At 41.1% G+C, this 11,317-nt stretch overlaps 1 protein-coding gene across 1 annotated transcript in view; it reads left to right on the top strand.

The window, feature by feature from the left end:
- The window catches only part of arrdc1b (arrestin domain containing 1b), a 47,429-nt gene extending 36,554 nt beyond the window's left edge, over positions 1 to 10,875 (top strand). The window contains exons 4-8 of the mRNA XM_066645486.1: positions 3,498 to 3,652; positions 4,175 to 4,357; positions 4,898 to 5,074; positions 5,388 to 5,850; positions 6,344 to 10,875. Coding sequence (XP_066501583.1) covers positions 3,498 to 3,652; positions 4,175 to 4,357; positions 4,898 to 5,074; positions 5,388 to 5,850; positions 6,344 to 6,411 — 1,046 coding nt within the window. The 3' untranslated portion in view covers positions 6,412 to 10,875. The remainder of the gene's footprint in view (positions 1 to 3,497; positions 3,653 to 4,174; positions 4,358 to 4,897; positions 5,075 to 5,387; positions 5,851 to 6,343) is intronic.
- Positions 10,876 to 11,317: the final 442 nt, after the last annotated feature.

Genomic DNA, 11,317 nt, shown 5'->3' on the forward strand with positions numbered 1-11,317 from the left:
GAAAGTATAATAGGAGCATGGTGTGGAATGAACAGTGCTAGATGGAGGAAAGAAGAAGAAGGGAAGTCACATATATTGATCCCCGTAACCCATCCGTGGCAGTGAACACACAGAGACACACTAGTGACCCGTTTCTCACACCCAGTAGGAGCAGTGAACACACACAAATGGAGTAGGGGGTGGCCAACCACTTCTGAGCCCCGGGGGGAGCCGTTTGGGGTTTTGGTGCTTTTCTCAAGGGCACTTTAGCGGTGAATTATTTTTTTGAACCAGTGACCCTCCGGCCTCTAGCTAGCTTCTCTAACCTCTATCCCAAGGCTGCCCCTGTGTCGGTCGGTGGCTGTGAAGGTGAGATGCTTAGGCACATGCAGATGTCTTCATGGGAGGTGGGCAACAACAGCCAAATGTGCTGCAGGGTGTGTAATAATGTATAACAGTTTCCTGTGCACTTGTACAAGTTAGTAGTTTTCCAACTTACCACACATGTAGCTGATTAGCCAAGCATCTTGTAAACAGTAAAGTCAGCCAAGTTCTCCTTGAGCTGGACCGGGTGTGCTAGACTAAATTCTGCCGTCAGTGGTCCTATACAAACCAGAATATGACTTCCTTGAATAATAAATATAACCCCAGTGATAGCACACTGTGCCCTCTGCTGTCTAAGTCCAGAACCACATTCAAATTCTTCAAAAACAACAACAGGAGCTGCACTAAACATAACGTTTTTGCTCATAACTACTTTTTGAGATTAGCATTCTGTAGCATACCTTTCAGGGTCAGTGTGGATATGATTTTAATTCTTTGAATCACAGTGGTCAAGCTGTCATTATTAATACTCCTGCATGGGCAGTGGATGTTAAAGGAGTGGATCCAGAAATGGTCAGCTAGTCTAAATGGCAGAACAGAGCAGATCTTTACTAGAGAAAAGAGCCAATGGCAACTGTGACTGACTGGCCTCTCTGTATCTGGCGAATTGTCTGCACTTAGGTTACACTTCTAACAATAGCCCTTTCTATAAGAATGGTATCACTGCCTTTTAGAGGAAGAGTTTAGTAAAAGCCATTGCTGAAAGTCCTTATTTGCTCCGAGCTTGGGAGTCTTGATTGAACATTATTGATTCAAGCGCACAAGTCCTTTGTTATTATAAAACAGATTTGGTTGATGCGTCTTTAGAACCACTTGTCACGTTTAACTGGAAAATTGGAAACTCTATTGTGTTATATACATCACTGAGTTTTGTGGATGACTCTGCATTATTCTGTAATACTCAGTCCTTCATTCTCCTGCCAAAGCAGCCAAAAACGTAAACAAGTCCTCCCTCATCTTTTTACTTGGAAGTTTCACTCTGTTCTTCTCTGTATTCCTGTTTGTCTCTGTCATCCACCTCCATTATTAGCTCCACCAAATGAGCCCCTACTAGTCACTGTCTTATCACGGTGAAGGAAGAGACCATTTAGATAAGACAGATCTCCTCTAGAGGCAGGGCTATATCCAGCCCTGACTAATTAGACCTGGTCTCTAGCTCGTGGCTCAGCCAACTCCAACTGCTTTAAATCACTTTACCCAGCATTTTAATGAAATGTGCTTTTTCCACATACTTTTCATAAGAAGTAACCCAAGGCATTTTTAACCAAGGACTGTATGTACACTAGCTTTTAAATGTTTGGAATTACAGTCTATTTTTACAATAAAATTTTAAATTAAAGTAAGGTAAATAAGGTGCTAAAGAGCCCCTGTAATTGAATTACTGTAATTTATCTATTTATATTTGGTTACCTGTGTTTATTGATTTACTGTTTTGAAATATACTGAATGTATCTTAATTTATTGTAATGAAATATCAATGTTTTGACACCCTTTCTGTCATTTTAAAGGTGCAGTGTCCAAGATATTTCCAGCAGGTGTCACAGTAGCATCTCAGAGCCAAACAAAAATAGTAAATCTTCCCTTCAGCCTCACTCTCGTAGCAGTAGAGCAATTCTTGTAGCAGAGAGCAAAAGCTGACAAAGTCACACTGACTCACTCACAACAGACTCATAGTATTTGTAACAGCTAATGTTATTATGACTGTCACTGAACAGAACAGACATGGAACATTATAATAATAGGAAATCATATCTACTTGGTGCTTTTCCATCACCAAAAGCGCTTCCAGAGGTCTACAAACACCAACACACAAGGTTACAAACCAACATGGAGTATAAAAGTCCAGTGAGAACAGGAGTAGTTACTCTGTTTAAGGGACTTACTACTGTGGAGATGCAATGTGAAGTAATTCTCTGTCGGTATGAAAGTGTAGCAACGATGGCGCAAAAGAGCCCTGTTAACCAGTGCGAGAGCTCCCCTCACCGGTGTGAGTGAGCACACCTCAGCACTCCTCACTGGCGCATAAAAACAGACATTCTCTCTTGGTAAAATGTGAAGAAAACCAATGCTCCTTCAGGTCTGGAGCATGGGAAAACAACACAACGGTTTTTACCTTGGTGAGTCTAGCAGCAGTGAACTCAGGCTCTCCCTCTTTGCTGTAGTCAGCATCTCATTACAATTATTCACTCCACCTTAAATGGTGTAGATGAACATTGTGTTTTAACGCTGAGAGAAGTAAATAAAGTGCCCTGAATGTAAGTAAGTAAATGCCTGAAATGTAAACAATACCATACAGCACAACAGTAACTTTAGAAGTTTAATTTACAGGAGGTTTTAAAGTGTAGTTGTCCTGATGAAGTTAGAGTTAGAGTTAGAGAAGAGCAAGCAGTATTTCCCTGTGTGCCATCACCCCACATCAGTGGAGAGAGAAGTCACTGACCTGGAAGAGCGCTTCTAGGAGAAAATCTGTGAGATCAGTGTTCTGTTGGAGTCTTTCTGCAGAACTTAGTGTTCTCCATGAAGAAAAAACTCAGTCCAGCATTGAAACTTGTCTTGTCTCAGTGTAAGTGGCTCTTTTTTCCGAAGAACACATTTTATTCTCAGTGGAGGAACATGGGTTGTACTAAATATTTGGTAGTGGAATTGGCCATCTTGCTTGGAGAAAGCTTTTTGGGCTGTGCTGGTCTCATTGCGGAGAGCAAAACATGTGTGGGGAGTGCCCAAGTTTCCAGAGGGTGGGGCAATCCCAAGGTTAAATAAAAAAGGCCTTGCGTACAGTAAAACAAAAAAGTGTGGCTTTTTCCTCTGCTAATGATCCCTTAAATCCACTACACCTTTACATTGAAATTAGTTGTTTAATGATATATAGATGAGTACAGTCTTGGACAGTGCACCTTATAAGACTTCCCTGACTTTGTTACTTTAATTTTATTGTAAAGCTTCCCAGAGTCCATTTGAGCAGTTATGCAGCAGATTTGCTTCACATTAAAATCATTTTGCAGCTCCAGATTCCTGGGCTTGTAGTTTCGAGCCCTGCTCCGGTTTACTGTCTGTGAGGAGACAACCGCCAGTGTGTTTCCTCCTTGTGATGAAATATGAACACCAGCTAACTTTCAGAAAATTGTCTTCCTCAGCACATGCTCCCACTTCCTTCGAGGGCCCATTTGGGAAGGTTATGTACAGAATCAGAGCTGTAATAGACACACCACGCTTCTCTAAGGACTACAAGACACAGAGGCCCTTCTACCTGCTCAACATGCTCAACCTCAACGAGGTGCCTGGCATAGAGGTGAGAATTCACAGAGCTCTTCTTTCAAATCAGTTCAGTGCATTGACAATACTCAATTCAACAGAACAGCCATATCTGATTCAGCAATTTATGGGTACCCATCCAACATGTGAACATGTCTTTGAGGTTTTGATTGCACTCTGCCCCAGGATCATTAGTGAAGCCAACTACTAAAGTTGGAAGGTTAATTCTGGAATTACAAAAGTCTCTTCAATATTTTTGGTTTTGGGTGGATCCAGAGTAGTTTCAGTGCTTCATACCCCCTGCCCTTCACGTGACATTTGACATGGCAACCTTTGGCTCATGTGCAGCTGCTTCAGAGATTCCCGCTGTCTTTGTCCACAGATGATGCACCTTAAGTAGATGTGAGGTTTCAATAAACAGTGATTTTCATATTTTTAAAATGACGTATTGTTGTGATTTGGTACATCTGTGGATTGTCTTTAAACACCAAGTGCGGAAAATATTGTTAGGATGTGTTTGGTTTGACCCCTAGTCCCTAAATATAAATTTTTTTTCCAGCAACCCAGCTGCGCCGTGACAACTAAGAAGTTCACCTACCTCCTAGTAAAGACAGGCACGCTCATGCTGACGGCTAGCAGTGACCTGAGAGGATACACTCCAGGACAAATCATCAAACTCTCAACTGAGATACATAACAAATCTGGCAAAGACACAGGCTGTGTGATAGCCAGCCTCATACAGGTGGGAGGACAGATTTTTTATATACAAAACCCATCATGGTAGAGGTTTATAACTAGCTTTTTTTAATTACATTGTGTTGTTTTACACTGAGTGTCGCAGTCACACAGCTCCAGGGGCCTGGAGGTTGTGGGTTCGATTCCCGCTCCGGGTGACTGTCTGTGAGGAGTTGGTGTGTTCTCCCCGTGTCCGCGTGGGTTTCCTCCGGGTGCTCCGGTTTCCTCCCACAGTCCAAAAACACACTTTGCAGGTGGATTGGCGACTCGAAAGTGTCCGTAGGTGTGAGTGTGTGAGTGAATGTGTGTGTGTCTGTGTTGCCCTGTGAAGGACTGGCGTCCCCTCCAGGGTGTATTCCCGCCTTGCGCCCGATGATTCCAGGTAGGCTCTGGACCCCCCGCGACCCTAAATTGGATAAGCGGTTACAGATAATGGATGGATGGATGGATGTTTTACACTGTCATCCGATATTTAAACCTCTTGATATAAAAATGCATTTTTAAAAAGCTTTATTGTCACTGATAATCTTTCACCTTTTCGGGACAGAAAGTGACCTATAAAACCAAGCGACAGATGTTTGATTTGCGGACCATAGCAGAGGTGGAGGGAGCTGGTGTGAAGGCAGGTAAACATGCAGAGTGGAAAGAGCAGATCATTGTTCCTCCTCTTCCCCAGTCGGCTCTCGCGGGCTGCAGCCTCATAGACATCGATTACTTCATCCAGGTTAGTCACGAGAGGCCTCATTCCTCACCTACTGCACTGATTATCAGGCACAGATATTGTCAGGCTTTCACATGCTGCCACTAGATGTCGTCCTACAGCTCCAGTGTCTCCATAATAAATACTTCGCATACAGCCAGAGCATGCTTCAGCCATTCTCCATCTTGTTGTAAAAGTAATATTTTCTTCGGCCATGTTGCCCAGCTGGAATGTAGAGGTGTTGGAATGTTTTAAGAAAGTGATCACAGAGCCTCCTTGTCTTTATCCGAACAGAAGCTGAATTGTAAGATAGCATCACTTTCTCTTCCTCTCGTAGGTATCACTGAAGTCTCCCGAGACTGTGGTCACTCTGCCCATCTACATTGGAAACATTGCTGTGAACTTAACTCCCTCGAGACCACCTCCACCGAACCCTCTTCAGCACACTCCACTTCCAGCAATGCAGAGTCTGAGCCCTGGGGCAGTGGTCCCGAGTGCCCCCCCTGCCGAAGACCCGGAGGCCGAGCAAGGTGCAGGGGGACTGGCCAGTGAGGAGATTTCAACCAAGAGCCACTCTCAGCAGGACCCTTCTGGCCAGGCTCCCACCATGTCCCCCAGTGCTTTTAATCATGCTCCTAGCCAAACTCCACACACTCAGACAGCAGAGAACTCGGCCCCGCTTTTCTGCGTCTCTACAGGAGCCACAATCCCCTTCTTCACTGATGGTAATGCTACCCCTGTGCCCACCACCTGCCCCCTCATTCTGCCCCCCGAGTACAGCAGCTGGGAATATCCACATGGTGAGTGATTTATATTCACTGCAAAATATCTCCTAATGCAAAATGTGTCTTCGGAACGGGACGTCAAACACCAGATATGTGGAGGTAGTAATCTAAAAAGGAAACTATATATAATATATATTAATATCATTACATCAGTTCCTTTTCTGGACGGAGAAAGAGGGGTAAAGAGTGTGAGAGTGTGTGAGAGAGAGAGATAAAGAGTGAGAGAGAGAGAGAGAGAGAGAGAGAGAGAGAGAGAGAGGGATAAAGAGTGTGTGTGTGTGAGAGAGAGAGAGGGATAAAGAGTGTGAGAGAGAGAGGGAATGAGAGTGAGAGGGAGAGAGAGGGATGGATAAAGAGTGTGTGAGAGAGAGAGAGAGAGAGAGAGAGAGAGGGATAAAGAGTGAGAGAGAGAGAGAGAGAGAGGTTAGATTGAATAAATATACTATATTTTGTTTCTATTGGCAACAAATATAATGTTATTCCATGTCTTTTTTTTTCTCATTTCAAGAACCACCACCTACCTATGAAGAAAGCTGCAGCAGCAACAACTCCAGCTTCAACACCAGCGTGAGTTAAATGAAACCAGATGCTGGAGAAATACTCCTTTTCACCTGCAAGCCCCCCACCAACTGGACACTCCAGACATTGCAGCCATAGCATAAATTTGACCAAATCTCCTTGTCTAAAAGGGATCTTTCCACATTTGTTCTATTTATATCACCGATATTCCCTGCTACTTGGTATGGAGCAAAAGACCCTGGACCAGAACAGGGAATGAGTTTATCAGTGCCTAATTACAGTAGCACTCCTGAACTATGGAACCTTCTGCATTTATATCAAAGGAAATACCAGCATCTGTGATGCCTTGAAATGAGAGTTATACAGAATTTGTCTTTCACATAGCCAAGGCTGGCCTTCTCTGAAGCTTGCTTCTAAACACTGGCTTAGTAAAATCTACATGACAGCTTCTGTTGGACTGACACAGCTTTAAAACCAGATCTGTGATCACTCTTGATCTTGAAAGAACATTTGCTCAGGCCATCGAAGCATCAGTCTGCGGAAGTCATGGTACATAAGCCCTGCCTCTTGTCACTGAGCTGGTCTGAGATCTGTTGTGGACACTGCTTTGGCTTACCATCATGTAGCTGGTCGTTTTTAGCTTGTTTACACCTTAAATTAATGTGTTTCGTATACTCAAGAAAAACCTGGATCTATTGTATGTCCAGTGTGGCCAGAGTTGATTTGTTTTTTTTGTTCCCCGTGTAAAAAGCTCATCAGTACAACCAGTGATTTGCTGTAAAAAGGATTTCAAACTTTCTCACACATTTACACTCGTGCTGAATGTGGTCAAGATTCATGACCCATTCATGATTCGATCACTAATCTGAGGTGTATTTGCAACCAATATTTAAATGCGGGCAATGAAATCTGCATGTAATCAGGTCATAAATAACGCATGTTGATAGAAAGTGTAAGGAGTGTCTCTTGGTACCGAAGTCACCTAAAAGCGTACGAAGGAAAGCCAAAACTCGTTGAATAGGCAAATGAATATAGGGGGAGCAGCTCTTGGTGTATTTCTACCTTGAATACCCACTGCTTGCATATGCTACTCCTTGAAAAGTTTAGGAAGACTTTCCTTATCCCATATTATTTTTTAATTCAGTAGATTTGATTAGCTATTTAATAATTATTTAAAAAATATTTATATAAAAGAAGAAAGGAGATTGGAAAGAATTACTTTGTAATGATTTTGTTCGAACCTCCGGCCCCTGCATGTGTTCTAAATGCACACAGACAGTTAATGTGTGGGGTTATGTTGTGATTAGTGTCCTAATACTGTGCAGATGTGTTAACTTTTTGGCCAAGAAATGTGTCCCTAGTTGGAATCGAATGCATGAAATTTGATCTAAAGACCTAAACGTCTGTATATTGTTTTCCGTTCATTTTCTGGAATCAAACCACAGTTAATGGAGGTTTAATATGAATTCCCCAGCTGAGGCCTTATGATATGATTGCAGTGAAATTTTATTGCGTTTCTCTTGTATTTTAAAAGTATGATTAGTCCAGACCCTAGAACTGTTGTTTTATTAAATATTGGAATTAATGAAGCACAAAGAAGCACTTTTAAAACGAATTCCAATGATTTCTTAAAATCTCTGGGTAATTTTAAGATGTGAAGTCGGAGCTGTCTCATTTGAAATGTCTTGTGTTGTTGACAGGGTGTTGTGAAAACTAAAAGTGTTTATTACCCCAAAGGCGTCGAAGGTTATTACAAGAAATGTTTACCAATATGCAGCAAAAAGGTTTGTGACGTCATTTAGAGATAAGAACAGCTATTGGATTAAAATATGTTGTTTGTAAACCTCTCAGCATGGAGAGGTAAATACAAGCTGTGATAGGTTAACCACTATATAGTTATCAACATTTCATTTAATCCACAGGAGTTTGGGTTCACTTTTCTTTTTTCTCCAGTGCAGTTATTGTGCAACATAAATACAGGGGGTCCTCGACTTACGACGTTGATCCGTTCCTACGTCGCGTCGTAAACCGATTTTCGGTGTAAGTCGGAACTTACGTACGTACTGTACGTAAATAACATACTGTAAGCACGTATCCTAACACCTATCCTCCTCGGTCCCGAGCCGTGTAACCGTGTATTCTTCCGCCGCGCACACCAAACACGGAAGTTCACGTTACGACGTTTACAACGCAAAACCACTTAAGTCGAAACAAGGCTTTATACAGTAAATGGGAGATGTGTCGTAACCACGAAACGTCGTAACTCGGGACTGACGTAATCCGAGGACCGTCTGTATGTTAAAACGAAATACAGTGAATTATTTTACAACAAAACACTTTGAATGACCTTATTTATGAAAACATAATCCTAATGACTGAATTACTCAGCAATGTTAAAAATCATTGGAATTAATAGAATATCCGTCAGTATGTTTGAGACTGAGAGACATGGTTTTGTGTGTGTGTGTGTGTGTGTGAGAGAGAGAGAGAGTGTCAAAGCCCGCAAGGCCCCATCAAACAAATTCCCCAAATTCTCTGAATGTAGTGTTAGCTGTAGATTTACTTCAGCCTTTACTGTGATTTTCTTTATAGTAGCAGTTCCTATACTTCTAATATTTGTCTCATGCCGATTCATACAATATCTTGTATATGTCATGTTTCACTTTGTTCCAACTATTCAGTCAGGAATGTTACTCATTACTATAATGTTCTATCTGTACATCTCACTTTGAATCCGCATGTTCACATATGCAGTGTATTTACAATATAATGTTCAGTACTGTGAGACATGTCTCATTCCTAATAAAAACCTATTTTAATGGCACAGAGACAAAACATCTTTCAATGGTGCAGACAAACTTGAACTCCAAATCTTACAGAAAGGTTAGCTGTGTGGAAATGCAGCCGTAGAGACCAACAGTAGTTAAGCAGTATGGATACAGAGAGTGGACACACCATTAAAAGGAACAGTGTTTTGAATCAAATATCTTTTTAGTTTCAATACTAAGGAACACACTCCTGTTACAAATGTGGGTGGAAAAAACACACAACATATCCTACAAAGACACGCTGGCTGATCGGTGACAAATACATTGTCTAAACAGCAGATTTGTTGGTCACAGAAGTAGCTAAGAAAGTAAAAGGGCATTCTGGCTTTAAAATAGCATTTAATATGTGAGTGGTCATATTGTGAAGTAGTCTGTACTACTGCACTGCATCTCAGTCAGTGCTGTAGTGCACAATGCTAGATTCCTAGCAGCAGTGGAATCTTGCTTCCTACATTAGCATTATTAGCTTTTAGCTATTAGCCTGACCCTAGAATGCTTGTAGTTTTTCCAACCCACTGTACTTACCTCTCAACGTCAGTATACATCAACAGAAGGGGGCTTTACTGACCTATAAACCAAAACTTTTGTTGTACCACTGTTTCATATTAACAACAGATCAAATATTTACATTTTTCATTTTAGCAGATTCAGCACAGACCTCAGTGAGTCAAGATTAAAGCTGTACTTTTTAGTGTTGCTAAGCTTTAGATTACGACCGGTCTTCCAGGTTTAACATCCTAAGTGCTTTAACAAGCACAAGCTAGTCTCTGGAACACTGACAGTAATATGACTTGATTATTGTTTATACCTAAAGGAGAAATACATCATTTTACCACAGAAAAGCATATTTATTAAAGCAGTTGTTCAGGTGGAGGTGGAGTTTCAGGTTTGTTTTGCTAACTTTAAACTAGTCAGTCTATGCTGAATAGAATAAGTCCCCCACAGAGTCAGTGGCCATGTTGGAAACACTACAGAATCTCAGATAAATCCAGGCAATTAGGTGTCAGAATCATCTTTGGAGAAAATGACCATTCAAGCTGCATTAATCCCAGCATTCTTAGTATTTTGTCCACCTTCTGTATTGGTTTGACTGAGAATGTGTTAAGTGTATGCCACCATATAACAATGTATTTAAAAAGCCTTAAGTTTGAATACAGTACTCAATCTGCTCAAGACAGTAATGGTAATTCTGTCAATGTGTCAGAACGTTCCTATTGCGTCTGACCTCTATTTATCCTGTGTCATGCTCTCTGTACCCACTGAAGACCACTGTACCAGTCAGCAATGATGGATGCTTTTGTTTTCATCTCAGTAGGAAATCTCTCACAATTGATAACCTCATTTAGCAATGAAAGAGTTACTCAACCCTGGGATCTGCAGTAAAGTCTGTTTATGTTGGATTCAAGCTGTACGTATTGGCTGTTATGCTTTATTCTCACCACCAAAGGTTCTACAGCTTTATGACTTTTATTTGTTTGTCATTGTGTGTTACTGTTTCTGTCGATTATGGGTGGCCTGTGGTTTTGTATTTTTCTATCGAAAGCAGTGAATATGTGCATATGGTGATCTTTAGAGAAATGTTATCGCCTGATGCTTGTCAGCAGGTTTTGGAATACAGTAGCACCATTGTGGATCAATGTAATATTAAAAAAATATTTGAATCAAAGTTGTACAGTGTACTAATAAAATCTCATCAAACTTTACAACACATCCTGGTGTGTTTTAATAATTTTCAAATCCTATCTTTTTTTTTTTATTATTAATGATGTCTTGTTTACATTTTCCATTTTCTCATCCCTTAGATTATATCTGAGGTTACACCAAATTGCCACCCTGCTAATGTGTTCACATGGGTGGAGCAAAGTCAAGCGATTATGGTCAGTCATGGTACACAGGTGTTCATTTGTTTATTCATCTTCTTTAACTGCTTCATGCTGAACAGAATCAAAGCACTGGTTGTGAATCTTACCCTGAAAAAATGCAGACATGTTATATAACATTGTCTGACTGGGTGGAGTATTTTTATTGTACAGAGAAACAGGAAATTGGCTGATTTGTTTGAATTTATAATTTCCTATTTCAAAAAAAGGCAAGCATAATCCAGCACTTGGAACTTCTACTGGTATAATTCCTAA

Source organism: Hoplias malabaricus, chromosome 15, assembly GCF_029633855.1.
Source record: "Hoplias malabaricus isolate fHopMal1 chromosome 15, fHopMal1.hap1, whole genome shotgun sequence".
Lineage (NCBI taxonomy): Eukaryota > Metazoa > Chordata > Actinopteri > Characiformes > Erythrinidae > Hoplias > Hoplias malabaricus.